The sequence below is a fragment of the Puma concolor genome, chromosome C1, assembly GCF_028749965.1.
Source record: "Puma concolor isolate L17-30 chromosome C1, mPumCon1.1.hap2, whole genome shotgun sequence".
NCBI classification, from domain to species: Eukaryota; Metazoa; Chordata; class Mammalia; order Carnivora; family Felidae; genus Puma; species Puma concolor.
Window position 1 is genome coordinate 216,968,972 of NC_141674.1, and position 23,552 is coordinate 216,992,523.

General features: G+C 49.8%; 1 protein-coding gene across 1 annotated transcript in view; it reads left to right on the top strand.

Moving 5' to 3' along the window:
- Nucleotides 1-23,552, top strand: part of TRPM8 (transient receptor potential cation channel subfamily M member 8) — a 96,558-nt gene that overhangs the window by 4,869 nt on the left and 68,137 nt on the right. The window contains exons 2-5 of the mRNA XM_086719993.1: nucleotides 7,933-8,054; nucleotides 13,128-13,201; nucleotides 19,144-19,300; nucleotides 20,271-20,448. Coding sequence (XP_086576119.1) covers nucleotides 7,938-8,054; nucleotides 13,128-13,201; nucleotides 19,144-19,300; nucleotides 20,271-20,448 — 526 coding nt within the window. The 5' untranslated portion in view covers nucleotides 7,933-7,937. The remainder of the gene's footprint in view (nucleotides 1-7,932; nucleotides 8,055-13,127; nucleotides 13,202-19,143; nucleotides 19,301-20,270; nucleotides 20,449-23,552) is intronic.

Here is a 23,552-nt window from a genome sequence, read left to right on the forward strand (position 1 = left end):
GACTGAACCACCCAGGCACCCCTTGGTGGGACTTTTTTGTACTAAAGACCCAATTCTTTCATTAGCCCAGGGAGGAAGATTTATCCTGTTGACCTTTTGACTATGGTGTCTCCTCTACAGGGATCATTTTCTTTTTCTGAAAGGCGTGTTACTTTCATGGCGCATCTATCCGTGTTCCCCGTGGCTCCACACATGACGGCCACAGCAAGGGGTGGCGCGGTTGCCCCGAGGGGCTCCTGTCCGGGTTGGAGAGTTGATGGGGCAGAGCCTCGCGATGTCCTCAGCCTCAGCCTGTGCTGTTCCCACTCTGCCGGGGGTCACTGTGTAGGACACTGAGCTCGTGTCCACCAGATACCTGAGCACAGTCTCTGGTTTGATGTTGGGTGCCACGATGGTGCCCGTGTTTGCCACCCCTGAGGAGGGTGCCAGTTTCGTGCACAAAGAGGACTGGAGTCAGTTCGGGAAGGCACTTCGCTGCTGGGTCGTGAGACTTCTTTTCTGAGCAAACCCTCTCCTCCTGTCTTGGTCACAACTGCCTTCATTACACATTACGGGGACTGACTGGGGAGGCGACGTGCTCCCTGGAGCCGTTCACACCCAGGGGGGGGCTGTAATCAGAACACAATAAGAAAACACCAACAACAGGCTTAGTAGAGCTGCAAAAAAACCAAAACAACCAAACCCGAGTTTGCGTGTAAAAAGAGTTCACAAAGTAAACATTTTAAGCCACTAGCTAGCAGGAGTCAATAAAATATTAGCATTTAAGAATAAGGGGGAGGGGCGCCTGGGTGGCTCAGTCCCTTAAGCCTCCAATTTAGGCTCAGGTCATGATCTCACCGTTGGAGAGTTGAGCCCTGCTGTGCTGACAGCTCAGAGCCTGGAGCCTGCTTCAGGTTCTGTGTCTCCCTCTCTCTCTCTGCCTCTCCCCACCCCCCCACCCCCCACCTCTCAAAAATAACTAAATATAAAAAAAATAGAAGAAGAGGGAAAGGCAAATAAATGCTGGGAAGAAAGAATAAAAATGAGGCTGCCCTCAGGGTTTTCTTTTACAAGACCAAAAGTCTAATAAGAACGGAACAGGTTCTACGGTGGGGGGAGAATGTTGTCAAACTCTTCACGTGCGAAAAGACATTCACATGAACAAAAAGTACCCCATGTACACCTCCTGTGAGTCGCTCCTCTCAAATCATCCCCAGGGACTTCCTGCCGACGCAGACAGATGAATCCAGGGTGGAGAAGTCCAGAATGAATGGACTCCCACCGGGACACCAGTGATACATGGAGGGTCGAGTCTGAAAGAGGGTCGAAAACATAGACAGAAAAAGTATTCTCATACATACAAATATACAATCTAAAAAGAATAGCTTGACAATAACAAGCTGGGTCTAATTCCCGGATTACATGGACTGCCGTGGGGCTGGGGGAAGTTGGGTGACAGTCATCCAGAGAGTAACCTGATGGCAGCGGGCAGATGAACAAACTTGACCCAACACTGACTTAGTGCAGTGAGGGTCAGGTTTGCGGGGGTTCTGTCATTCTTTCCTGAAGCTACTCTGATTTCCTCCTTAGCATTGCTGCTCAATCAGATACCTTAGGGGGTCCCGCTTTGATTTTTCCATGTACGGGACCCAAATAAAATTGAAGAGTCTTAGGACTGGTCTCGCACAATATTTTATTCAAAAGATATGTAGGTCCAACATAGCAAGAGCATTGGAAATAAATGTGAATGAAAGGACACGGTGGCAGGCAGGCTTCTGAGATGGCCCCGAAGGACCCCTGCCTTTCGGTGTTTGTGTCTGTGTGTGGTCCCCTCCCCTGGAATGTGGCAGGACTCAGTGATTTGCTTCTCACGATAGAATATGGCAAAGGTGATTTGGGATGTCACTCGCATGATGACATTACAAAAGCCAATGACTTTGCCTTGTGGCAGATTCTATTACCTTATGGGCTGGCATGCTTTGACCAAGCAAGTTGCCGCATAGGAGGGCCCACAGAGCCAAAACTGAGGGTGGCCTCCAGCCACCGGCCAGTGAGGTCCTGAGGACCCTAGGAACTCAACCCTGCTGACAACCACGTGCGCTTGGAAGCAGGGCCTTCCCCCATCCAGCCTTCAGATGAGACCCCAGCCTCTGCTTGTACCTCGACAACAGAGAACCCACCTCAACTGTTCCTAGGTTCCCGACCTGCAGGAAAGTGAGATCAAAGTACGTGCCGTTTTTAGTAGTTATGTTCTGACGTAATTTCCGACACGGTAATAGATAACTGAGAGGAATGGTTGAACTCAGAAAAAAGTCCAAAAGATGCTGTCTACCTGTCTCACGACGGCCTTACTCACGGCGGCCTCCCTGTGCACCCGGCTCCCCTCATACACCCCTACCATCTCTCCGGAGCCTCCCCCTCCCATTTTCCACATTTGTTCTCCTGTGACTGGCTCTGGGTCCTTTGCAATATAAGTCTATTCAGCTTTTCTAGGCTTCTCTCCTTTTTTCACTCCCCATGAGCCCCAGGAGCTGAGCAGATGAAACACGTTTCCCTCGTGGGCGAGGCAGGGGAGGGGGTCACGATGCTTAAGAATCAGCGGTGTTTCCTGCCATTTTGCTTTTCCTGTGACACCTTATTCATTCTTCTTTTGAAGTCCCTACACTTATGGTGGCAGTAAGGACAGAAGCACTGAAGCTAATGGCACCCAAGCACTGTGCTGAGCTGCTGTGGGCTCGTCCCAAGTAATGCTGACCATCCACAGGCCGATGCTGCTTGAGCCTTGTGTCAAGCTTGGTTTTTCCTGACTCCAAGCCTTTGCTTTTGTTTTGTTTTGTTTTGTTTTTCTACCACACAGTCTTCATCTCCCTGGAGGTTTGATTATTATTTCTTTTTAAGTTCATCTATTGATTGAGAGAGAAAGAGAGAGAGAGAGAGAGTGCACATGAGCCAGGGAGGGGCAGAGAGAGAGAACGAGACAGAGAATCCCAAGCAGGCACCACACTGTCAGTGCAGAGCCTGACGCCGGGCTCCAACTCACAAACCAGAAGATCATGACCGGAGCCGAAATCAAGAGTCGGACGCTTAACCGACTGAGCCACCAGGTGCCCTTCCCTAGAAGTTTGATTGTATAAACGCGTTTCTCAGTGTGTTGACTTGAATTCCTCTTGACGTTGAACTTTTCGTTATTAAAGACAAGTATTTCTCTTGGTTTTGCCCGAACTTTTGACTCCCTGGCCTGTGGTATGATGTCTGAGCTTTCCTGATGTGTTTGCCAACCCCACGATTTTTGAGACGAATAGCACAGTGAATGGAGGGTCTGCGTTACACGAAATCACCCCCTTCAAATATGGTTATTACACACCGTGGGGTGCCCTTGCTGTCATTTTACTGGTGGATTCTATCAGAGAAGTTCTATCCACATCACGGGCCGTCATTTTCTTGACTTTGCTTTCCGACTCCTAGCCCAGAGTTCCATGAATTTAAAGAAATACACTCTGAGTTAAAGAGAAAATAAAGAGATGGTCCTAGACTTGAAACTCACGCTTTTAAGCCTCATACTCCAGTGCCCTCCAAATGGGTGGGAAGCCCGTGTCTCTGTCATGTGAACCCCAAATACTGCAGATCGGATCCCTGGAAAGAAGCAGTATCCGAGAGGCAGTTCTGGTGAGGCTTCAACACCATACACTTGATGCCATGGTTGTATAACGTTTTCCGTTGCATTCTAGTTTCGGAGTGACGCAATCATATTTCCCAAGTTGTATGTGAAACTCCAACTCCCATTCGTTGGGGGTTGTCATGGATAAATCCATCACTTGCAACTTTCGGGGCATGGTAAACCATCGACAGACTTACTTTTCCTCAAGTTCAGTAGTGGCTCTCTTATCGATTCCAAGAGACTGAGGCTTCAGATGGCCCCTGTCTGCCAGTGCTGTTGGGTGATGGGGAGCAGGTGTGCAGAACAGTCCAGAGCTCAGGAGCTGGATTCTAGCTGCTCTTCAACAGCAGAAACCTTTCCACAGAGGCCACCTTCTAGGACCTTCTAGGACCTTCTAGGACCTTGGAGGCGTGAATGGGGCGAAGGCAGTGCTGCTCCCACCGATGTGTGTGTGTGTGTGGCGTCCCTCAGCCCCTCTTAGCTGGGAGGGAGGCCCCCAGGACGCCCTTTGAAAACACACTCTAGACTCGGCTGTTGAGTGAAGCCCTGAACACCTGGACATTGTCCCTATTTCATCTCTGCAGTAAGAGTCAGGCAGGCCACGTAGGACCAGGGCGCCGGGAGAGGAACACCAATCACTTCCTTATCCAGGAAGTGTTTCAGAAACTGTGACGCGAGGGGGAAGAAACTGCCAAAGTTTCTCATCCGTATGCATTATGCGATCGTTGGCTTTCCTTTCCTTTGATCTTTGATTGGTTATTTATCTCCGATTGGCGATGTTAGTGGGGACCGCTTCAGCAGTCCTGCCTGCCCCACAAAGCCCTCCTTCACGCCCTTATTCTCGCAGTTATCATACCTGCCCCCTGTCTGCTAGTTTTCTTCTGAGAGATTGAAACAGGCCCCAAGTCAGCCATCGCCCCCCCCCCCCCCCCCGCCTCCCGTTTGCTCCTCTGGAGGGGAGGTCCACACCGGTTGTCTTCACCGGTGTCTACATGCTCTCTCAACCCCCATCGCTGAAACTGCCATTGTTATGGCCACTGCTTATCTTCCCCTTGCCCAGCCTCTCGTGGCTTATCCTGTTTATTAAGTGTATTTTGAAGACGGCACAAGCAATGTATTTACTTTTGGTAAATATAAAAAGTAAAAAAAAATGAAACGAATGACTCTCTATCCTACCCTGCCCCCACGTTAGCATATAGTGATTAGCATTTCGGTGTATTTACTCCCGGGTGCCTTCTGCACATCATCTGTAAGGCACTTACATTCCCTACGGAGGCAGATGCCTTTCCTGCAGGCGCTGAGCCGCCTTCATAAGGAGGCCAGGAGGGTGAAGGACCCACTCAAGGTCTGCGGCCTGGTGGTTCATCCGAGAGCCGGTCCGTGAAGCTGTGTCTCTTAACCACCAGGATTCCTTGCCGCTTTCTTCCTTCCTTTCTTTCTTTCTTCTTTCTTTCTTTCTTTCTTTCTTTCTTTCTTTCTTTCTTTCTTTCTTTCCTTTCTTTCTCTTTCTTTCTTTCTTTCTTTCTTTCTTTCTTTCTTTCTTTCCTTTCTTTCTCTTTCTTTCTTTCTTTCTTTCTTTCTTTCCTTTCTTTCTCTTTCTTTCTTTCTTTCTTTCTTTCTTTCTTCTTTCTTTCTTTTTTTCTTTCCCCCTATTTGGAACAAATCATAATCATTTCTCCATGTCATTAAATTATACCCCCTTAATGGCACCACCCTTTTACTTTTTTTGGGTGGAATGTTCTATGAATGGAAATTTAGGTTGTTTCTGATTGCCCCTGTTAGAAAGAACTCTGCGATCAACAGCTTTTCAGTACAACTTTTTGTGTTTCTGACTCTTCCTTTTATCTGGGGTCTCCAAAGCTGGTTCCCTGGGGTGACAGTATTTAAATGCCTTGCTACTTTACTGCCAAGTTGCTTTGAAGGCCATAAAAGGGTTTTCACCCCACCCAGTCGTCTGGCATTGTCTGTCTCATCACCATCCTCCCACCATCAAATATTATCATCTGAAAACACCTCCTTGTGGAGTTTCATTGTTATGGGCCTTTTATGGCTTTTATGAGAAAGGAAGATTAGTCTGTTTTCGCGTTTTTTAGCAATTTGTGCTCCCTCTTTGATGGATTTGGATTTCAGCCCTTAGCCCATTTTTTTCTACCGGATTTTCTATCGTCCGGCCTGGTGATACGAGCCTATTTTCCACAGCACCAGTGCATCGGCTGGTTTCTCCCTGGTGTGACCTTTCTTCCTTCCTCCCCTCCTGGCTGTCAGCCTATCCAGTTCACTCGCCCTTTCCCGGGGTTCCTGAGCGTGGGGGCCTTGGATACCCTCCTTTCACTCTGCAGGCTCTCCCCCCGGGTGTCTCTTCTGCCCTTTCCCTGTGGCCCTCTGCCCTATAGCCCCTTCTGCCAATGCCTGGCTCCTCTCTCCCCCACGCCCTAACCCCTGACCCCGTTCAGGACGATCACCCAGAGCACCTGTGACATAAGATGTCGTGAAGAAGGCCTAAAACTCATAATCAATCGACTTGAGCATCAGCTCGCCTCAGAAGAGCAGGTGGAAACAAATATCTCATGTAGGCATTGGACGTGCCAGGACAGGGCCGCCCCCTGCACATCTTACGTGACTTGCCTGTGTCTTGTTTGACCGAAATGTGATTAAAAAGCAAAAAAACACCTTTTCCCATTGCAGAAAAAAAAAAAAAAAAGCAGTTTTTCATTGTGGAGCAAACGAAATCATTTCTTGCCCATTGGTGCCCTACTTAGAAGCAATTTGCTGTATGGGGATCACAGTAAATACCTTGCAGGATTGATCTGTGGTTTTACGATAATGTATGTAAAGTACCAATTAATACTCCGAGCCTCTCTTTCAAATGTCTGGGGAGAGAAGTAAAAGAAGAACTTATTGTCTTAAACAGCCTGTACCAGCTGTTCTGAGTGGGTTTCAAAGAAGCTTCCAGTCTCTGCGGGGTGGGAGCCTTTTGAGGCTGCCTGGGAGGGGCCGTTGGGCCGGAGACAGCAGGAACACCGGCTGGGCGGTGGTGGGTCCAGACCTTTCCACACCCAGGGAAGGCTGTGCAAAAGCAGGAGGAGGATTTAGGGGTCAGTAGGGGGTGTTATTTATTCGTTTAAATTATTCGCTCAATACATATTTGTACAGATCACCTCTGTGTGCCTTGTCGGGTCCTGGGCATATAATGCTGAACAAGACGGATCTGGTCCAGGAGCCAAACAGATCATTAAACGAATCAGGGGTTCCGGCAGCTGGGTGGGGAGTAGGGGTGCTACGGGAGTCACCGGGGCGTGCCTCTGCCTGGGGGTCACATGGCACCTCCCCACAGAAGCGGTGCAGACGTGAGGCCCCGAGGTTGAGCAGACAGACAGACAGACAGACAGAGAGGGTCTGCAGAAGAAGGTTCCAGACAGAGGGTGGGGCCCCGGGGGCAGCTGTGGGCTCCTGGAGAGGCTAGCGACCGACCGGGGAGGAGGTGGGACTTGCCCCTGGATGTGGTGTGGCCATCATGCGTGGCAGCTTCGTGCTGGAGGAGGACACTCAGGGAGATGGGAAAGGATGATGCTTTCGTTCTAGAAATGTGTTTACTGTGTCTGCCAGACAACACAGGGAAGTGGAGGGAGTAGCCGTGGGTGTTTTTGTCTGCAACCTGGGCTCCGGGTCCGAGGCAGTCCCCGCAGGTGGGGATGGGGGCGTCTGGGCATCAGGAGAGCAGGGGCGGCCCCGGAATCCTCCGCAAGGCGGCTGAGGCTTCTCGGTCCCCTGGGCTGATGGCCTGCTCCCAGGCCCGAGAGGGAATTGCCAGGTATCCCTGGGGCCCAAGTGCCGGCCCAGAGCCACCTTAGACACACAGGCCCTCGGCCCCTGCTACCATGGGGAGGATCAAGGCCAGGATCCTTCTCAAAGTCTGGCCCCCTCCTCCGGCTGACACAAGCCATTGTTACGGTTTGTTCTTTATGGTTTTACTACAAAGCCCGTAACTTGGAAGCAGCCACTGAGAAACTCCCAAGTGTGGTGGTCTGTGATGCGGGGCCCCGCCTCACAGAGCAGCATCCAGGGGGGCCCTGCCCCAGGCCGGAGGGAGGGGCCGTGAGGACAGGAAGTCAAGCAGGTCCCGGAGGGGTGTGGGGGATGAGGCCAGAAGAGCAGGGTGGGGGTGCGGTGACCGGTGGGGGACCTGGGGCAGAGCAAAGGGCCCTCTGCAAAAGGGCCCGTGACAAGGCTTCTCGTGAAGTCCTTTTGCTGTTTGCGACTCAAGCTAAACCCCCTCCCCGCCCTGTTCTCCACAGAAAAGATGTCCTTCGAGGGTGCCAGGCTCAGCATGAGGAACAGAAGGAACGGCCTGCTGGACAGTACCCGGACCCTGTACTCCAGCACGTCCCGCAGCACGGACGTGTCCTACAGCGAAAGTGTGAGTCCAGGCGGTGCTGGGCCGTCTGAAGGCGTCGCTTTGGTCATTATGTTATTTGGGGACCTGTACTCCTTTGAAAAGACCCTACCTCAACGTATAGTACGTTGTTCTGTGGGTTATGTTTTGTCAAACATGGAAGCATTTTCTCTTTTGTGCTGTTTTTGCATCATCTTATTTTATTGTATTAAAAAAAGTTTTTTTTCAACATTTATTTATTTTTGAGAGACAGAGAGAGACAGAGCATAAGCAGGGGAAGGGCAGAGAGAGAGGGAGACACAGGATCCGAAGCAGGCTCCAGGCTCTGAGTTGTCGGCAGAGAGCCCGACGCGGGGCTCGAACTCACGAACTGCGAGATCATGACCTGAGCCGAAGTCGGACGCTCAACCGAATGAGCCACCCAGGCGCCCAACGGCATCCTTATTTTATTTTATTTTATTTTATTTTATTTTATTTTATTATTTTTTAAATGTTTATTTATTTTTGCGAGAAAGAGAGAGCTCGAGCTTGCACAAGTCCCAGTCGGGAAGGGGCAGAGAGAGAAGGGGACAGAGGATCCCAAGCGGGCTCTCTGCTGACAGCCTTGAGCCTGATTTGGGGCTCAAACTCACAAACGGTGACATCATGACCTGAGTCTAAGTCGGACGCTCAGCCGACTCAGCCACCCAGATGCCCCTCCAGCGTCCTTACTTGAAAGGTGGTAACCTTAATAAGTTGGGAAAAGATGCCTTTGTTAGTGGACGCTCCTGACATTTACGATGCTGCCCTGTTAACCCTCGTTTCCTCCTCGGTGTTTCTGCTTCCAATCCTGTGGGTTCGCCAGAAACGACTCTCGAATCTAAGTCCTTCCTTTCAAGTCCACGGCTGCATCTCTGTTCGGTTCTCATCTGTTCTTGCAACAGCTTCTAGCTGGTGTCCGGGGCACCCGCGTCTCCCGTTCTAACCCCGCGTCCACGCTGTCCTGAGCTCATAGGGACTCGCAAGTCCTTGCTTCCTGGGACCAGCAGGGGCCCTTCTGCGCTGTTCCCGGTGCTCCTGCTGGGGCAGGTTCCACTGGCTTCGTGCCCACCCTCTGGGCAGATCGAATGTGTTCGCTGGTCCGGAAATAAAGACGACACTGCAGTCTGATACCAACGGTCCCCCTGGACTGGGATGTTGGAAGTCAGGATGGTGGCTTGCCGTGGGAAAGAGGACGGAAGAGGGATGGGGAAGGATGCTCCACTGCCGGGCCCATCAGTGTGCAGGTCTGACCGGTGGTTACACGGGGCTGGCTTTGTGAGCTACCAGGGAGCTCTGAACAAACAAACAAGGGAGCAAAAACACCCCCCCCCCGGGCCTCCGCGTATTTAAGGCAGTGCTGGCTCTCAGGCACTCCTCCTGCACTTGTCCATCCCCGACCCAGAGCCCCCCCCCCGCGCCCCTTACATTTTGCCCCTGGCCTCACCTTAGCCCTGGCCCTGCAGAAACAAACGGTGGGCAAAGACGAGGGGGCCTGTCCCCCAGCCTCAGGCAATGAGAGACCTCCGGGGAAGGCGGGGAAGGCCGTTACCCATCTCACTCTGGGTTTGGATGGGGCTTTGATGCTTCTGGGCAATGGACCAAGGCTGACGGTGGGACAAGGCCACTCCATGGCTCCCAAGGGATTTCTGGACAGCTTTTCTGGTCACACCTTCAGCAGTGCTGGCAGCCCCCTGGGTAGGACTTCTGAGACCACCAAAGGACGCCTCAGTTCTAGAAAGCCCTGTTTGCGCCCCTCAAGAGCACACACTTTTGAGGGCACTCGGGTGGCTCAGTTGGTTAAGCAGCCAACTTCGCTCGGTTTGAGCCCCTTGTTGGGCTCTGTGCCGACAGCTCGGAGCCTGGAGCCTGCTTCGGATTCTGTGTCTCCCTCTCTCTCTCTCTCTCTGTCCCTCCCCCACTTGTGCTCTCTCTCTCTCTCTCAAAAATAAACTAACATTAAAATAAAGGAACACACCCTTCTGCACAGTGCATTTTTAGCAACAGAGGGAATTTTTAGCAACAGAGCTGTGCTCACACCACTGCCCCTCCACGACCACTGATTTCGCTGGCTTCTACATCTGTTGAATCTTCTTCGTTTGTGGTTAAGCAGATTCAGAATTAGTTAAGAGGTTAGAAAATATTATCAGGGAGGAAGGGCATCAAAGGCTTTCAAAAATTATGCATTCAGATGAGGGTAGGAATCATCGTTGCTTTCCGTATTTTTAGTGTCTGTGGACAAGAATGTGTAAGTGTAAATTTCCAGCTTAAGGAAGAGTAATATAATGAACACTCTTGTGCCGGCCACCAGCTTAGGGAACAGAGTATCACCAGGACTTTGGAGGGCCCCCACCTGCCCCCCCCCGTTGTCCCCTCTCTCCTGCCAGAGGTGACTGCAATCCTGAATTTTCTATGACCCATTCCTTCCTTCCTATATATATATATATATATATATATATATCCCTAAACAATGTATTATTTACTTTTATCTGTTGTTGACATATATGAAATTCTACAAGTATTCTTGGGGGAACTTGTTTTTTTCTTCCTCATTATATTTTCGAGATTCATCTCTGTCGATTCCTTTCACTGCCGTCCAATGATCCATTGTGTTCATCCGGCCTACGGGGAACATTTGGGTTTCTGCGTTTTGCTATTAGGAGCAATGCCACGTGAACATTTTGGGGTGTGTGAGTTGGGGCTCCCTGGGAAACGTTCTTAGGGTGAAGCTGGGTGGGTGAAGGGTAGACACCTCTCCATCATGAGGTCTGGTTTAAGACCCGGGGTTTGTGGGATAACTTTCGTTCGAAGGGCCGGGAAGAGGAGGCGTGTGGTCCCTGTTTCTCTGATGTCTCAGAAGGGAGCAAGGGGCCGACTGCTGGGCGCACCGTGGACTTCATGCCAAGACGCTGCCTGTCCCCCCCGTATGTGTGAGCAGCTGCTGTTGGGGATGAGGAGTCACGGCTGGCTTTGGTGCCAGCAGCCTGACTTGGGAAGCCAGACTTGGCACCACGCTGTCTGAGAACTGCACCTGCCCGCACCCTGCCCCCTGCACCCATACCTGAGGGTTTGGACTGCCGGCCCCACCTCCCCAGGGCAAGACAGCCCCCCCCCCCCGAAGGCTGACCACCGTGGCCAGGCATTCTCAGCCTGTGGGCTCACGTTTCGTGGGACAGACCTACCTCTCTCTCCAACTGGGGGCGCTTTCTAGGGGCGTGAGTTGCTGGCCACGGCAGACCATTTTCCAGAGTGGTCGCGCCAATGTGCTCACCCACCCCTAGGGGGCGCGAGGCCCCCCTGCCTTCCCCTTCATCACTCTCCGCGTCAGTTGCCTTTTTGATTTTTCCAACCTGGTTCCCCGGGGAAGTGAGAAATCATGGTGGTTTCGCTTCACGTTCGCCTCATGACCGATGCTGGTGAGCCTCTCTTCACACGTGCACGGGTTATCCGTGCGTCCTTGTTTATTCTCTCTGTGCTCACGTCTTTTGCCATTTCCCCCGTAGGTTGTCTGTCCTGTCGTTCGTGATTTGAAGTCCTTTATATAGTCTCTCTACCAACTGAGTATGTTGCAATTCTGGCCTCCCACTTGAAGAGTGTAGTGGTTTCTTCTTTTTAAAAATTTTAAAATTATTTATTTATTTAATGTTTATTAAAAAACTTTTTTTTAATTTTATTTTTTACTTTTTAAAATTTACATCCAAATTAGGTGCAACAATGATTTCAGGAGTGGATTCCTTAGTGCCCCTGACCCATTTAGCTCACCCCCCTCCCACAACCACTCCAGTAACCCTCAGTTTGTTCTGCATATTTATGAGTCTCTTCTGCTTTGTCCCCCTCCCTGTTTTTATATTATTTTTGCTTCCCTTCCCTTAGGTTCATCTGTTTTGTCTCTTAAAGTCCTCATACGAGTGAAGTCATATGATATTTATCTTTCTCTGACTAATTTCACTTAGCATAATACCCTCTAGTTCCATCCACGTAGTCGCCAATGGCAAGATTTCATTCTTTTCGATTGCCGAGTAATACTCCATTGTATCTATATTCCACATCTTCTTTATCCATTCATCCATCGATGGACATTTGGGTTCCTTCCATACTTTGGCTATTGTTGATAGTGCTGCTATAAACATGGGGTGCATGTGTCCCTTAGAAACAGCACACCTGTATCCCGAGGATAAATGCCTAGTAGTGCAATTGCTAGGTCGTAGGGTAGTTCTATTTTTAGGTTTTTTTTGTTTTTTTTTTTTTTTTTTGGTGAGGAACCTCCATACTGTTTTCCAGAGTGGCTGCACCAGCTTGCATTCCCATAAAAAAAATTTTTTTTTTAATGTTTATTCTTGAGAGAGAGAGAGAGACAGAGTGTGAATGGGGAAGGGGCAGAAAGAGGCGGGCAGTGAATCCAAAGTGCTGAGCCATCAGCACAGAGCCCGACGCAGGGCTCGGGCTCAGGAACCATGAGATCATGACCTGAGCCGAAGTCGGACGCTTCACCGACTGAGCCACCCAGGTGCCCCAGGAGTACAGTGTTTTCCAATGTATTTTTCATCTCTTTCCATATAGTTTGCTTTCCCATCTTAAGGGAAGCTTTGGGTGTATAAAAAATTGTGGTTGTTTCTCAGAATGAGGTTCCGGATATGCCTTACCACCTTGCCCATGGGGGAGAAAATACAAGCCCAGAAGGAATCTCTGAAATATGTCTTCTTTAGAAAAGCAAGTGTAAGAGGACAGAGTATCTGCTTTGATACATTATTTATGGTAAACTATCAACAAATGCATATACATTCCCTCGGTAGTCCTAGAGACGGGAAAACATAATTTGTATGTGTATCACGACATTTATTACAAGATAACTCCAAGTTGACTTTTAGAAAAATTCGCATTTAGTTATAAAATTTAAATGTATGCCTCTTTTAAAAACAGTCGTGTACTCTAAGAACATGGATGGACACTGGGTGCTATGAATACGTGGTAAATTCTTAAAGCCTTTGAAGTAGGTTTAGATCATCTTTCGTATTTGTTAATAACAGCAGTGTGTTCGAATAAATGAGTGATATGCTGTCCAACGTTCTTTCTCCAAAGGACTTGGTGAATTTTATTCAAGCAAATTTTAAGAAACGGGAATGTGTCTTCTTTACCAAAGATTCCAAAGCCACGTAAGTGTCTATTTCCCCTCCGTTTTTGCTTCCGGGTTGGAAAATAAATTATTAACAACCATTACAACAAACAAACAAATGCTCACTAGTTCATTATTAAAGTTGTTTTCATCTTGCGATTCTCAGAAATGGTGTGCGAGCAGGAAGAATTTGGCAAGTAGCTCGGACTTGGTCCCTTGAGCGGGTCCCCAAGGGCGGTAGCATTTCGTTTTGTATTTTTAGCTTTGGCAATAGTTGGTAGAGGCTCTAAGAGAGGCTGTCGCCCCCTTCGGTGTTCCCATGAGCCTGGGAGCCCACCTGAGTGGCCGCAGCAATGAAGGCTGTTGTGTTGTAGCTGTTGGCAGGTGACCCCGGGCACGAGCACACGTGGCCATCCGATCGACTCCTCCGTGAGGCTGTTGATGTACGGCCTTCCCATCCAATCGGGGGTTCATCCGCTCCGAGTCTCTAGCGTTTTGTACCATCAAGGCTGGGTTTCCAAACACGGGGAGCAGCCCCCAGCGGCTCTGAGTGCAGGAGGAGGTCCTCGATGAATGTTAGTTAATGAGGGAGGGACTGAATGAGCGGACCCCTGATCTTTCCCATAGAAGATGTGCCCGGACCCAAAGAGACATTTTTCACGCCGCCCACCTCTCATCCTGTCCCTCTGCCTTTCCTCTGTTGCCCGCTGCCGAGAGAAGAAAGAATCTAACTCTTCATTGGTTAGATAGTTGCTGCTGTCGTTTACAATTAAAGCACTGACCTTCTGCGGAACAGAGACAGCGAACAGAGGAAGGATGTAAGAACAAGTAAAAGCAGGTTCGTTGGAACCAGCCCCGCATCGCACCTTGGCTCGGCTGCCCGCTCACCGAGTGACCTTGAGCCAATTATCCTTTTTTTCTGCACCGAATTCTCTGATGCTAAAACGCTAGCAAAGAATTCCTCATGGGTTGCGGTAAGGATTCGATGCTGTGATGCCTCAGGGCATAAAAGGTTCTTCATAAGTGTGTTTTCTTGCTTCGTGTGAATGAGAAAAGGAACATCAGAAAAACTAAGAATCTCTGTTTTGCCACTGGTGTAAACGTATTCCTCGTGAGTCATTTTGATGGGATGTAAACCTCATGAGTCAGCTCTTTATTCCCTGAATGTTTCAATGAAAGATTTTGCTGTTAATATATTTGTTTGATGGGTAGAAAATACAATTTGGATTCATTCATTCACTCAACAAATATTTATTGGGAACCTGCTATATCACAAGGACTTAACATACTTGATCGCTAATTCTACAACCCCCCCCCCCGACCCCGCCCCTTCAAGGTGGCTGCTATCATTCGACAGACAAGGCACATGAGCCCCGAGAGTTCAGTATTTTGCCCAAGGTCCTATGGCCAGTGGGAGATGGATGAAGGACTGAACCCAGGTTTTCTGATTCCTAGCTTGTGTGTTCTTTTTATCCCCTGCTCCCACCCTTTCTAAGAACGACACTGGCTCAGACAGACTGTATTCCTCAACAGTTTCTTAGGTACAGAAGTCCAGTCTAATTGGCTTAAGTCAAAGGGATAGTAATGGGACATTTCGGCTGAAAAGCACAGCCAGAGCCCGAGCTTAATAGCACCAAGACTCTGTCTCTTTTCCACCTGTCGTTTCTATTGTCCTCTGGGTGAGCAGCCTCTTAACAAATGGTGCCAAAACAATCACCATATCTCACAGGTTATCAGCTTACCATTTTGCCAGTGGGGGAAAGAGGGCCTCATTCTTAGCAATTCCACCAGAAATTCTGGACTGATGTCCATGGTTCTTTTTGCCCTGGCTTGGGCCATGTGCCCACCTCTAAACTCATCCCTGGGGCTAGGGAATGGGTGTGTTGATGGGCCAGGCTTGGGTATCGTGTCCACATGGACCCAGGGTGGAGAGGGATGGTTCTTCAAAGGAAAAGCAGGCTGTTCCTACCAGCCAACCAGGAAATGGATGTCACATGGAGAAACCTGTAGTTGCCTACGTTAGAGTGCTTGATGACAGCTTGAATCTTGCAGGAAACAAAGAGGAGCAGTCCCCACCTTCAGCAACACAAGCTGAAGACCAGAACGCCTCAGGGTATTCTGATTCCCTTCTCCTAAGGGCACAAGGTTGTAGACCGAGGTCAAGACCCTAGACTCTTTGAACTTCCCCATCTCTCCATAGATGGTGGGAATACTCTGTGTCATCCAAATTACCCATCGGACAGGGAAATCAAATGAAGCGACTATTGGTATTGATACCCTGAATTTGCTTCCTTCCCCCTCAAACTAACACAGGCTGTCCAAGTCTCCCCAGAGAATTCCTGGGGTTGCTTGTATGTGCTATGCCCAGACTAGTCAAGTCTCTCCACTTTCTTGACTAGTCACTGGAGAGTGAGCCCCAACCATTGCACCCACTGCTGAGCACCCTCCGAAATGTTGCTGCCCTGCTTCTGGGTTGCCTCCTGGCACTTCCGAGACTGTGAGACCCCGATCTGGGTTTGTTCTCTTTAGTTCGCATTGCCTTGGCCATGCTGCATTCTAGGTAGAAGTAAGGAGAACTCTACCTTCTCTGTAGCTGCTCTGTGCAATGGAACTTTCCGCCACGATTGAAATGCCCTATATCTGCACTGCCCATTGCGGTAGTCACTAGCCACAGGTGGCTATTGAGCATTTGAAATGTGGCTAGTATGATCAAAGAATTGAATTTCTTTAGTTTTGATCTTAATTAATTTAAACATAAAATTACATTGCCGCGCGTGGCTAATGGTTGCCTTATTGACCGAGTCGCTCTATAGGTTTCAGACTTGGTCCTAGAGGTAGAACTAGGGTCCTGATGTTCTCCCATCTGCCCCACGCCCCCTCTCCATCACCCCATCCCTCCTGCAGGTATCTGTGCTCCTAATGCCTTTCTGGCCTCCTCTCCATTTGTAAACCAATTCATGCAAATTCCTGCGTAGAGCATTACCAGCCTGCAGACCATCAAAATGGAGCCAGACAACTCTCTCAGCCAAGGTCACCTGAGGCACACACCTCCCCATAGAAGGGAAAAGGGCTTAAGAGTCTGTCTTCAGCTGTAGCCAGGGCAGGTGAGGCAGGGACTTCTCCCCCCCACCCCCCATCCTGCACTGACCTTCGGTGGGTGTGGACAGACCCCAACAGATAGCAAGATGGTAACAGCTAAAGGGAAAGGAGAGGAAGTCAACTTGGACCCTAGTGGGGAGGACTCTGAGACCACTGGGGGGCAGCCTTGACTCAGGAAGTGCCCTGGGACTTAGTAAGAAAAGCACCCAGGAAACTGGGGTCAATTCACTTTTTTTTTGGCCCAATGCGTGATGCCCAGAGAACTGTTCCAAACTGTTCCAAGGCAACATTGCTGCGTGCCTTTGGATCCAGGCTTTACTTAGATTTTTACAGCCCAAGAAAATACTGAAAGTCTGACATATATTTTGAGCACAGAAAATTTCCATCCTCTACAGTAAGGAAAACTTTCAGTTACAAGGAACTCACGCCAGCTTAACCTAAAAGGGTTGGTTTACAGTTGGAAACAGTCATGTCACCCCGAACCCAAGGAAAGGCTTGTCTCAATCCAACCCACGTGGATAGGGTTGAGGAACAGGGACAGCTTCGCTGGGGTCCACATCACATGTGCACTCTCCAGCAGGGACCGCACTGAAGTATCACCATTAGGAGTTCGAGCAGCCTGGGAAGGTTCCTGCTGGGATGTGTCTGTTCCTCATTAGGGATGGTCTTTGTTGTGTGGCTTTGGCAGTTACCCTGGGCTCCCCGTGGTTCAGAAAGGTCTGAGTGACTCATTTCAGGTCACACGGTTGAGGCCAATTGCTTCCAGGTAGTAGAATCTTGGTCCCTATTAGAATCTGTCTGCTTCTGGAGCGATCATAAAACCTCCTCCCCAAACTGGTTTCTGCTCCATCGAACTTTTAGAAGGTGTCACAGAAAAACAAGACCACTATTGTCATTTTGTACAATTGAAATGGGATCTACTGCCACAGAGTGTTTTTAGAATTATTTCTACATTTTGCCATCTGTTAAATAAAGTCATCAGTGAGGAAGACCTTGATAACATTGCCCTTCCTCTGTGACAGCCATGTGACAGTTATGTATGCTTAAGCCCATCTTCCAGAAGGCAAAAAATACCTAGTTTACAAAAATCGCTGAAGAATGATTAAGATACAAATGATTTACAGGAGACTAATCAATGTATCCATTTACTCATTTATTCCTTCATCGTTTGGAGGATATTTGCTGGATGCCCTTATGTGCCAAGAAAGAGAATATAAAATAAACCCTAACAGGTTTTCTCAGGCTTGTATACCTTTATTTGACCCAGCCTGCCCAGGGAATCCTTGCTTCAGAGTCACTACGTATGGTTGCCCAGGTTGTGCGCTGCACAAATGTGCTAGGCGTCACAGGCTCGTGTCTGCCAGAGGGGCATCTTTTCTAGCAGGTTGGTGATTAGGGTGACTGCATACTTTGAGACTTGGAACACTGATAGCACGATGGAGGCTCTGACCCTCCCAGGGCTTGAACAGCAGATATAAAGTGGAATTTTCCTGGGCAGATCGGGACATTTGGCCTCTCACTGGTGGTGGCTCTGTCTTGCCCCATTATCCCTTTCCTCCCCTCTCTGGAAAAGGAGAGCTCTGCCCCTCTGGCTTATTTCAGTGGCCAGACATGGGTCTCCCTTTGCCACTCTCCAGCCTCTTGGGACAGAACTCTGTCCTGCTTCTCCACTGGTCGTGGCTCCTTTGAATTCCGAGTGCCCTCCCGAATCTTGTCCAAAGACTGACGGGAGAAAGAATAGGGGCAGCCCAGTGGGTGGGGCAGGAGAAGGGTGAGCAGTGCCTCGCTAGGGAGCGTTGCTTTGGCCGCGTTGACGTTTTTGTCGTGGTGGTCAGGACGCCACATAGCCCCGGCTACAGGAGCCAAGTAGTCATCGCATTTGTTTATAGATTTTTTTTTAACTGCTTTTTTCCTCTTTTTCTGGTGTCACCACGTCTGCTATTCCTTGATTTGCTCGTATGGCCCCGCCACAGCCTGAAAGTCCCTCGACAGAGTGTGCGCCACTGTTTCTGACCCTCTCGAGCAAGAGGCGGGGAGAAGGACTGTGCTGGGGTAGAGGAGGGGTCCGCTTATTCTGCGCCGCCCCTCACAGCCAGGCTGGCTGTTCCCGAGAGGTCCCCCAAACCGGAGAGCGGGCTTCCCATCCCGTGATTCCCTGGGTGCAGTGAGCTCGCCCCAGGCCTGACTCAAGGCGGACTTTCAATCCTTTACCTCTCACTGCCTATTTTTTCATCCTCCTCCAACTTCGTATGGTCACACGTGTCACTTAGCAAACACGTACATGTTAGTTCCCTTGCACTTTTCATGGGAAGCAATAGTGTTCATGTGTTGCTCAGCTTGTGCTTGTCCAGCCCAAGTGGGGAAAGTCTCCCAAGCAGGTGACATCCAGTATAGACGGGATGGTCTCTCTAAACTGTGGGTTGCTTTGAGCCCCGGCCAGGGGCCCCCTGCCTCCCGGGAGAAGGGCTCACCTTACCTCGGAAAGTCTGGTGCTGCCTCAGAGGCCCGCCTCAGAGCTCCCGCGCGTTGTGAACCACGCAGGAAGGTCAGTCATGGTCTTCAGACTTCCGAGGCTTAATCCTGTAATAACCTCATGGCTGTTTATGCAGAGACAACTCCCTGAGGGCACTCCTCTATCCTAGCTCGCGATCTGGAGCCCGCTTTTTGGTGGATGGATAGCAGACGACAGGACTAAGGCACCAAGGTGGTTTGTAAACAATCAGCCGAGATGATGACTATAGTCTGGAAATAAGACTCGATGGTCAGATCTCTTTGTGCGTTTATTTAAGCTTGTCTTGTGCGGTTTCCTCTAAAAACATGATGAACCCCGTCCAGTAGGCTTAACGAGATCTGTTCCTTCCTTCTCGGTATCATTCCGCTCAGGGAAAACCTGTGTAAGTGTGGCTACACCCAGAGCCAGCACGTGGAAGGCACCCAGATCAACCCAAATGAGAAATGGAATTACAAGAAACACACCAAGGAATTTCCAACGGACGCCTTTGGGGATATTCAGTTTGAGACTCTGGGGAAGAAGGGGAAGGTAAGAGACGGTTCTCTGCTTTAGCTGATTCATATACTAACACAACCAGGGAGGCACCTGGTAACCTTGTAACACAATCCTTGGAGGTACCTCGAATTGTCCAACAGTGTGGAGGCAGGAGGGGACGGGCAGTCAATCCCAAAACGATTGCAGGAAAAGATAAACCTTGTGAAAGTCAAAAAGCCGTGATCACCTTACGTGCGACTGGAAAACTCAGCTGGTGACCGGCTGTCCCTCAGAGGCCCTTCCCCGGGGCACACGGCAGGTGACCTCGGAACATCCACGTGGACCCCCCCGCTGCTGCTGAAGGCCGTTGACCATTTTTGGGAGTTGTCTCATTTAGTGTGGCGCGTGGCATTCTTGAGAAGACATATGGCCCCGAATAGGGTGCCCTGTCCCTCTACACACCCACATGTCAGGCTCTTACAGGGGTGTCACAGCAAGGTTTGAGGCCGGAAAGTGGTACCCTGGGTCTTCTGTGTCCATGGCAGTACCCTCCGTAGGCAGCCTGGAGCCTGGGTCTGGATGCCTCAAACCACCCCCCCCCCCAGCCCCGTGGTCGCAGCCCCGGAAGGTGACCCACACTGCTGTCTCTCCCCAGGGCCCCTGCTCCAGGATGGGTCACTGCCAGCTCTTGTGTGCGCACGGCTGGCTCCCCTGTGTCAGTCTTGTCCCGTGGTCTGCAGTCAGCCCTAGTGCTGTAAGATTCCCTAACATGTAAACCCCACGTGCTCTGCTTCAGAGCTTCACAGGCGCCCCACAGCTTGTGGGATAAATTCCCAGGTTCTCCAGCCGGCCCCGGGGGGGCCCTCGGTGGCGCCCCCAACCCCTAGGCACCCCCCCCCCCCCAGCCTAGTGCTTTTCTTACACTTCCGCGCGGGGCCCCCTTAGCTGCCTCGCCCCTCCCCACAGGAGCAGGTGGCTGTGGCGACAGGTGCGCTGACCCTGCCGCCTTCCCCCTTCCCCGCAGTATATCCGGTTGTCCTGTGACACGGACGCGGAGACCCTCTATGAGCTGCTGACCCAGCACTGGCACCTGAAAACGCCCAACCTTGTCATTTCCGTGACCGGAGGGGCCAAGAACTTCGCCTTGAAGCCGCGCATGCGCAAGATCTTCAGCCGCCTCATCTACATCGCGCAGTCGAAAGGTGCGGGGTCCCCGCGCGGGGACGGGGACAGCGTGTCCTGGGGTTCCGCCCTGGGCTGGGCGACCGAACGAAATCCCCCAATGTAGTTCATGCGCAGAACCTAGAGGCTCTAGAAGCACACGGTTTAATCGCGATCTATTTAAAAACAAGGTCCTCAAATGAGTGGGCAGACAGGGGGCTCTGGCAGGTGGTGGGGGGCGGAGGTCCCAAAGCAAACAGCGCCGAGGGGCTTCCCTGTGGGTGCTTTTGTTTCCTTGAATCAGCTAAGGTTTTCATTGTGTTGTTTCTGCATGGAAAATTTTACCCAGAACACTCTGGCGCGTCAAACAGGAAAGTTTGATTTCTTTGCTCTTTAATTTTGAGACCAGTGATGCGCTTTTGGGACTAGTGGTTAAGGCCTGGCAGGTGGTTGGCGCCAGGTAAGTGTTTAATTGAGACCAGGACAAATAGCTGTGGCTTTGTTATGTGAAATATGTGGCTTTAGTACCTCCTTTCTTTTTCACTTTTTATTATGAAAAATTTCAAACCTACAGAAGAGTTGTAAGAATAACATAATGAATGTGTGTACATCCTTCCCTTAGAATGACCACTTGGTAACATTTTCTCACATTTTTCATATGGTTTTTCAAAAACAGTCACATAAGGGGCACCTGGGTGGCTCGGTCGGTTAAGCTTCCGACTTCGGCTCAGGTCATGATCTCACTGTTCGTGGGTTCGAGCCCCGCGTCGGGCTCTGTGCTGACAGCTTAGAGTCCGAAGCCTGCTTTGGATTCTGCGTCTCCCTCTCTGCTCCTCCCCTGCTAGTGCTCTGTCTCACTCTTTCTCTCAAGAATAAGCATTAAAAAAAAACCCCCAAAAAACAGTCCCATATTATTTTTAAAGAATCATTTGCAAGTACATTGCAGGCATCACGACCTTTAGCCCCTAAGTATGTCAGCACGAATCTCTCAAGAACAAGGGTGTTCTCTCCCATAACCCAGTACAATTTTCAAACCTGAGGAAGCTAGCTGCCCAATACTGTTATCTAAAAAACAGTCCTTATTTTAATTAATTATTCCAATATTATCCTTTTGAGAAAAAAACCGAAAACACCTTTTTTCCCCCTCAGTGGACTCCGTTGAATTTAGCTTTTCATGTCAAAGCAAACCGATAGGCTTTTGTTCATCTGGAATTGTTATCTTGAGTTTCTTGGTCTTTCAGGACGTTTTGAAGAACACAGACACATTGTTTTTACAGACTGTTCCGTCATTCAATTTGATGCTTCCTCATGATTAGGTTCAGTTTATCGAAGCCTAATATTTTAGGAACTTCTTTATTAAAACCGAGGGTTGATGGGGGAGTGGGGCAGAGGGGAAAATGGGGGATGGGCATTGAGGGGGGCACTTGCTGGGGTGAGCACTGGGTGTTGCAGGTAAAGCCATGAATCATGGGAATCTACCCCCCAAACCAGGAGCACACTGTATACGCTGTATGTCAGCCAACTTGACAATAAACTATATTAAAAAAAAATTAGTTAACTGGGAGAGCTAAGGACACATGCCTTCTTTTATTTTATTTTTAAAAGTTTATTTATTTTGAGAGAGAGAGAGAGAGAGAGAGAGACAGAGAGAATGACCGGGGGAGGGGCAGAGAGAGAGAAAGAGCAGGGGAGGGGCAGAGAGAGAGAGAGAGAGAGAGAGAGAGAGAGAGAGAATCCCAAGCAGGCTCCATGTGTCCGTGCAGAGCCCAATGTGGGGCTCAAACACACAAACCAGGAGATCATGACGTGAGCCAAAGCCAAGAGTGGGATGCTTAACCCACTGAGCCACCCAGGCACCCCCACACGTCTTATTTTAGGTAAGAGTTTTTCTTTCAACATCAAGAAGAAACTGGGCCGTTGTCCTCATTTGTTCTCAATTTCCTGACCCACCAGGGGGAGCTACAGTAGGTGCTTACTCTGGTACGAAACGGAGCAGGTCACTTTCCTTGCTACTAAGTCCTGAACACACGTCATTCATTCAGAATACTTATTGAGCGCCTACTGTGTGTCAGGAATTGTTGTAGGTGCTGGGACTACAGCACCGAAATGGACAAAAGTCTCTGGCCTGAGAACATCCAGGGAGGTGAAGGGGTGGGGGGCCCGGGCTGCACGTGGACAGTCTCGTCCTCTGTGTTGGCCGCGTGGAGGCCACTTCACTTGCCATTGCCTGGGTTGAAAGGGGGAGGTTGATGATGAAAATCTGTCTGGAGGAAGGAGATTGGGTGCCGAGGGTCTGGAGTTCACATCCTCTGAGAATGGCTGCAGGAATCAGGTATGACAGTCCTAAGGACCATGCTGCATTTACCTAAAAATATAGGAAGAACTTTTATGTGAAAGGTGACTAAACTCGTTCCTTATCGCTAAAGACAGTAGTACAATTAGAGAACGGAGACAGGGGACGCCTGGGTGGCTCAGTGGGTGAAGCGTCCGAATCTGGCTCAGTTCATGATCTCGCGGTTCGTGAGTTCGACCCCCGTGTCAGGCTCTGTGTGGACAGCTCAGAGCCTGGATGGAGCCTGCTTCAGATTCTGTCTCCCTCTCTCTCTGCCCCTCCCCCGCTCATGTTCTGTCTCTGTCGCTCTCTCTCAAAAATAAAAATAAACATTAAAAAAGAGAGAGAATGGAGACAAATAGTGAACAAAGGGACCTTCTAACAACTGGGGGCAGAGTGAGCCTTCCATCACCAGAGCTAATCAAGAGATGCCAGTGCCCATCCTCAGGCTGGATTCCTTCATGGCTAGCACGTTAGACCGGGGTCACCTCCGACTTTAGGTTCGATCATTGTGCCAAATAATATTTTATAAGTATTTTCTGCATTTCTTAAAAAACCAAAGCAGGACGAATGTGCAAAGCCCTTGACGCTGTGAAGATCACCAAATATAAACCGTAAAATACCAGTGTGCAAAGTTGTATAATCACGAAGTAAAGCTCGATGGTCGGCCCGAGGCTCATAGCACTGGGGTAGGAGTCCGAGAGAAGAGAACTCTGCTTCCCATGGCGCCATTGCCTCACCTGCTCGCAGGCTCAGGCCCGGCATTTATTATCCATAATAAGATTTACCTGAGAAGCTGGTTAAGGATGCAGA